The sequence below is a fragment of the Polyodon spathula genome, chromosome 5, assembly GCF_017654505.1.
Source record: "Polyodon spathula isolate WHYD16114869_AA chromosome 5, ASM1765450v1, whole genome shotgun sequence".
Classification (NCBI taxonomy): Eukaryota; Metazoa; Chordata; class Actinopteri; order Acipenseriformes; family Polyodontidae; genus Polyodon; species Polyodon spathula.
In genome coordinates this window covers 63439240-63445239 of record NC_054538.1, presented here as the reverse complement: position 1 = coordinate 63445239, position 6000 = coordinate 63439240, and the positions used below count along the sequence as shown (strand labels likewise).

At 35.6% G+C, this 6000-nt stretch overlaps 1 protein-coding gene across 1 annotated transcript in view; it reads left to right on the top strand.

The window, feature by feature from the left end:
- The first annotated feature begins 1529 nt into the window (after nucleotides 1–1529).
- The window catches only part of ccdc85a (coiled-coil domain containing 85A), a 54972-nt gene continuing 50501 nt past the window's right edge, over nucleotides 1530–6000 (top strand). Inside the window, exon 1 of the mRNA XM_041250967.1 lies at nucleotides 1530–1899. Within this exon, the coding sequence (XP_041106901.1) occupies nucleotides 1696–1899 (204 nt within the window). The 5' untranslated portion in view covers nucleotides 1530–1695. The remainder of the gene's footprint in view (nucleotides 1900–6000) is intronic.

Below are 6000 nucleotides of genomic sequence, written 5' to 3'. Positions count from 1 at the left end.
AAGTACCCACCATTTAAAAATAATATATATATATATATATATATATATATATATATATATATATAATATATATATATATATATATATAGACACACACACAATAAAGGTTAAACTCGCTGCTGTAGTTGCTGATTTGTACACAAATGGTTTTATTTTAATTTATTTCCATGCTCTTTGAGCCTGCCTCTTTGAGGTTGCGAGCTGGCTGCAGTGACGTACAATAACTATGTCACATATGTCAATGTCAACCTTCCTCAATGTCAACAGCACCGATAATTGACAGCTGCACCAAGTTTTAACTACGTTTTTGATGTCATAAGTACACCTATGGCTAAATTATTTTGCATTACCTGACCTTTTTCAGGATTCGTATTATATATAGATGAATTTTAATATATATCATATATATATATAGTATATATATATATATATATATATATATATATATATATATATATATATAATATAAGGATCTATTATATATTATATATATATAATAAGACAAGACCGGAAGCCAAAATAGTATTTCATGCTAGCTTTTTTGAAATGTCACATTTTTTTTTTAGTTTTAGTCAGTTTTTCATTAAGTATATGGAAAACTACAAAGTGGTATGTAATTCAATATGTTAAAATAACAATATTCAGCAGGTTTCATTAGACTTTATGAACACATTAAAATATATTTAACAGAAGAAAAGGGTGACCAGTGGCAATATTACTTGTAAAGGTTTTTAAAAATACCACTCCTTTAAAAGTAATTGAAGACGTTTCCAAAAAATACCTCCACTATGCACATCTTTTCAATATAGGTCTCAAATGTGCAGTTTTGGATAGCAAACATGTATTTTCATTTTAAAACCTAATATCTGGTACGACACTAGGTTATATAAGGTTTGCAAGACATGATTTTATACTGTCTTGCACTTCCTGGGTGACCACCTGGAGCGTAAAATTATCCCCACTATATTAGCGTTTTTATGAATTATTATACCATTGACACTGCTTACCAAAAACATGATTGCAGAATGTGTCCTGCATGAATTCACCAGGTGGCGCTTGCTTGCCATAAAGCTTTTCTTAGTTCAGATGTATTTGACTGTGTTCTCTCTGTGAGAGAGAGGAGAGAAAAAAAAAAAAAAAAAAAAAAAAACACCAGGCCCTCAGGACTGTTGTGGCACACACTATAGTAGGGGGCCCCGTCTGCTGTGTCTCTCACTGCAGTCACACTGTCTCTTGTTGCTGTTGCGGCCAGTCGACTATTCCAATGCATTCGCAGAGCACTCCGCCGGCACACACTATAGTAGGGGGCATGTTTAGCTCGTCAGCTGATATGGCTTTAACCTTCTAAGTAATCAAATTCGACTTCTTGAAAATCCGGCTTCTGAAACAACAGAATTAGCCACGTGAATTACACGAATGTTTTTTTTTTTTTTTGGGGGGGGGGGGGGGGGGGGGGGGGGGGGGGGGGGGGGGGGGGGGGGGGGGGGGGGGGGGGGGGGGGAGGGGGGGGGGGGGGGGGCATGTGCTGCAGCAGGTAGTTTGAATACTAGTTCATGACACAGCTGGGTATGGTGGACTTCAGGGAAATAAATAATAACTCAGAGGGGGACGAGTGAATGCATTTGTTGTAATTTCGCAATATTTCCATGGACCGTTTTTTTTTTTTTTTTTTTTTTTTCAACATCATAAGTGACAATGGCCAAGAGCGCAGAGGGTCCAGCAGAAGACCTCTCCAAGGTGCCGGACGAAGAGCTGATGAAGTGGGGTAAGGAAGAGTTGATACGCCGGCTCCGACGGTCAGAAGCCGAAAAAATGGGGATTATGTTGGACCACGGCAACTTGATCAGGGAGATCAACCGGAGGCTGCAGCTTCACCTTAACGAGATTCGGGGACTCAAGGTAAGGCATGGGACTGTATATAACTTCTTATTATTTTGACATCATAATACTGTACATTAAACCTCAACGGCACCAGTTAATAACGACTAGGAGGATCTTAGCTAAATAAAAAAAAAAAAAAAAAAAAAAAAGAAAGAAAGAAAAGCGTCCTTGGTTGGCAGATAGGAAGGCATAATCACTTATAGTAGTTGGGTTGAAATAAAATGCAATCAAAAGAAAAAAAAAACACTTTAGTATCGTGAAAACAACACGCTGGAACTAATGAAAAAGGCGGTGGTTAGAGCGGTGCGATTGAGGAGGTTGGGGGCGACTGTGGTTGCACCTTAAATGGAAGACTTTGTTGTTATTATCATTTAAGATGCTATTATTTAAATAAAATCACTTAGTAAAATAATTTAAAAAAAAAAAAAAAAAAGTATATAAAACGTAATCAAATAAAAAGGAGGCTCATTAAGTTAATGGAATGATGTACTGAAGTAAAAAAGTCAACTATTCTTATTTTGTCAGCCAAAAAGCTTACAGGTTGAATAATGTTAGTTACAGTTATTTGTATATTCTTTCTTGCGTCCCATCACGTTGGTACTGGTATAGTTTCTGTGAAAATATGCATTTGGTCCATCTTCTGTGACATTTTGCATACGTTGTATGAAAAGATCTAGTAAAAAATAGTATTGCAGTATGTAAGGACTATAGTTATAGCGAAATGCCCCTACACAGCTGTTTTTATTTCAAAATTGAATACTGTTCATTGTTATTAAAAATATGTATTTGTTGCATTTGATTTGATATAATATTATAGATAGTTGTGCCTAATCATTTGGAGTAGCCTGTAAATTGAAACCTTAAAAGTTCAAATTAAGATTAAAATCATCTTCTATTAAGAACTGCATTTGCAACAGATGTATTGTGAACGGTGATAACCAGGTTACTGTGTTAAACATTTCATTTTATTTTACACATTACGCACCGGATGCACAACTGCTTCAATGCACATCGCATTAGACTAGTCCAGGGGCATGCCATTGGGAATTACACCAAAAAATATTACAGTTAAATAATAATCTTAAGCAGCTCTGGATCTTTAAAATAGAGGAGACCATGCAGGGCTGGGACCAAATCAAAACTTTGCTAATCGCTCTTAACAAAACTGTATTTAATGGTGTTTTCTTTTTTGTAAGTATCTAATTTCTTCTGCTCTTAAAAAGAAAACGCTGTTAAATACAGTTTTGTTAAGTGCGATTAGCACATTGTCAGAGATTTGATTTGGTCCCAGCCCAGGTCAGGTAATTCAAAGAGGCAAAACATAGCGTCTCATCAAATTCAACAATGTATTTAGTCAACACATAACACGTGTTAAAAAATCGTTAGTGGTACAAATTACTAGTCAGACGTAGCTTCACAGGTTAAGCAACATTACACAGTACTTGTATGGCATTGCTTCACAAGCTATGCTATATATTACTTGTCAGATATTCCTTCGCAGCTATGCAATACAAATTGTAGAGTACAAATAACACAATATAAGTGCAAATCAATTTCGTTATATTACAAAAAATAAACTTTAGCCACAGCTCTGCTAGGAATGTGATGCATAGAACTTCACCGTTTAAACTACACAAAACACATACCTGCATTGGACAACAATCCCTGTACATAATTAAAATATCATCAATTCAGTCTGCCTATAAAATCTGACATTTCTCTCAGATTTGATAGCTCTGATCTCTTTTAAAGTAACTTTTGCTTGCCAGACAATGCAGTCTTGTTATACATGTAAGCTGTCATAAAAGCGGTCCCATGTTTTGTGTCTTTTTACCCTCCCCACCCCAGACAATTACAGCAGGATCATACCCCTCTTAGCTTTCCCAAGCAGGTTTAAATATCCCTGGCTTCCTGTTCATGAGAACAATACTAGAAGCCCATTGGCCGAACTATCCTGCAGGTAATTAATTACTTGAGATTTCATACTCCAATGTCATGGCATCAACATGTTATTTTTAAAGTGACAGCGCAACACACACACACATAAAAAAATAAAATACTAATTTTATGTAGTAAATATAAAATAAAAAAGTGTGCAAGCAATTACCTTATAAATATTCAAGATGATAAAATACATAAATAAAACAAGTGGCTGCAAATACATTATTCACACTTGTTAGAGAAGGGTGGGCAGGAACAGTGTGGTCAGTGTGGGCAAAAGGAACCTCTCCAATGGAATCTGGGTGATTGTAAGGGCGTTGTTTTACCTGCCTGGTTATAAAAGATAAAAGCACTCTGTAAATATACAAATGTATATAATGTACTTGGTCAGTACTGGTTAATCCAATGGAAATGCTTACTGCTTTCATATATTTTCTTTTCCCCTTGAATTTATATTTGTATTTTTACCTCCATTTTGATTCTCACTTTTACCAGCAGCTGATGCAGAAATAACATTATATGACATGAAACTCAACCCAGCATGTAACTGTAAAAAGTGACATAACAAAATTTTGGGCCAAATAAAAAAAAAAAAAACATGTGGTTCGGGTTACCTAACGGTCCCTATTTTTATCCACCCAACCCTAAATATTTTTTGCTGATAAAAGGCGACATTTTTCGATATTCATCTGAAAAATAGTGCGCAGCCTCATTTTCGCTCCTGCGATTTTCCAGCAACCTTGTGCAAACAAGATCTTCAGCTTCATATAAATTGTTGGCGTCTGAGTATCAGCAAGTACCATGAAAATCCATTACAGGAGCAGCGTATCAGCAGTCATTCATTAGGGTGGGCATGATCGAGTTCATCCTCTCATTCTACAGCCAACTAATAATACAGTGGAATAGTTGTATGCCTTTATATAGATATTCACTTAAATTCAGGCCACTAGATTTCAGTTTACTAAAGCTCCCTTATTTTGAAAACTAAACATTGACAGGTATGCAAACCCACTTTCACAGTCAGCTATGCTCGCTGGAGGAGTTTCCACTGCAAGTATTTTTTGGTTATTTTTTTCAGCGTCTTCATGCACCAAATCAAGGATTATAATCCATGCTCCGAATAAAGTGAATGTTATGGAATGACCACCCCTAATATCAATATTAGTTACCGGATACCAAGAAGCCGGGAGGTGGGAACGTATTTAAAATGCAAAAAAACAATTATGTAGCCTAAAATATCAAATTACCTTGACAAACTCTTTTCCCGGTACTCCGTACAGATGTTTTACCAGTACGCGGAAATATAATTAAAATACCCCTTAAATCACTGTGAACACATTTTCAGAAACTCGCTCATATCACTAGCACGCCTGTATGTAGACATTATTCTTGAAAATGTTTCTTTGGTATGGCTTATCCCAGAAGGTTGAGATGCAATGTTGGGTGTATTTGCAAAGATACATATTCAATATAAAACACAGTAAAACATTGCAGTCCAAAACACGGGAAGCACCTTCTTCAGAAACAGGAACCTTTTATTAAATACCAGCATCCGAGTTAGTTCTGCCTGCTACGGATGTGTTTTGCAGAGTGATTTAATTCAACTCTGCAGAAAGTGTTCTGCAGCGCTCAGTGCTGTGCTGTGGAAAACACAGGGGTTTCAATGTATTGACTTTCAGATTTGCAGTGTTTTTTAATGTGTACTGTATGAATACTAGTTCACTTTGACCTGGTTAATCCAACATTTTTCATTTGTCAAAATTGAAATATGACAGATTTCAGATATTAATGTTGCAAATACATCATTGCATATCATATTTGTTTAAGGTAAATAAGGTGTTTAGTGTCTAAAAGCATGTACCATGATAATATTAATAATGCACAAAAAACTCAATTTATGTAGGAGTTTTAAAGCTAAAACTCTGACTGGTTTCACTTAACTGTTAATTAGTTGCCACATCTATTTTGTTATTTTCTGAATTCCATCAAGATTACAATTATAGCAGATTTGTTATTTAATAAGAGACTCATCTCTTTATTTTTTTACCTCGACTACACAAATTGCTTTATTTGCAGCAGACTTTTTACAGCAATGTGTTTTCACAGTGTAGAAAAGAATGTAGTGACAGTCAGTAAGTGCTGCAGTAATTCTGCTGCTATATTTCAGTCTCAGTGGTT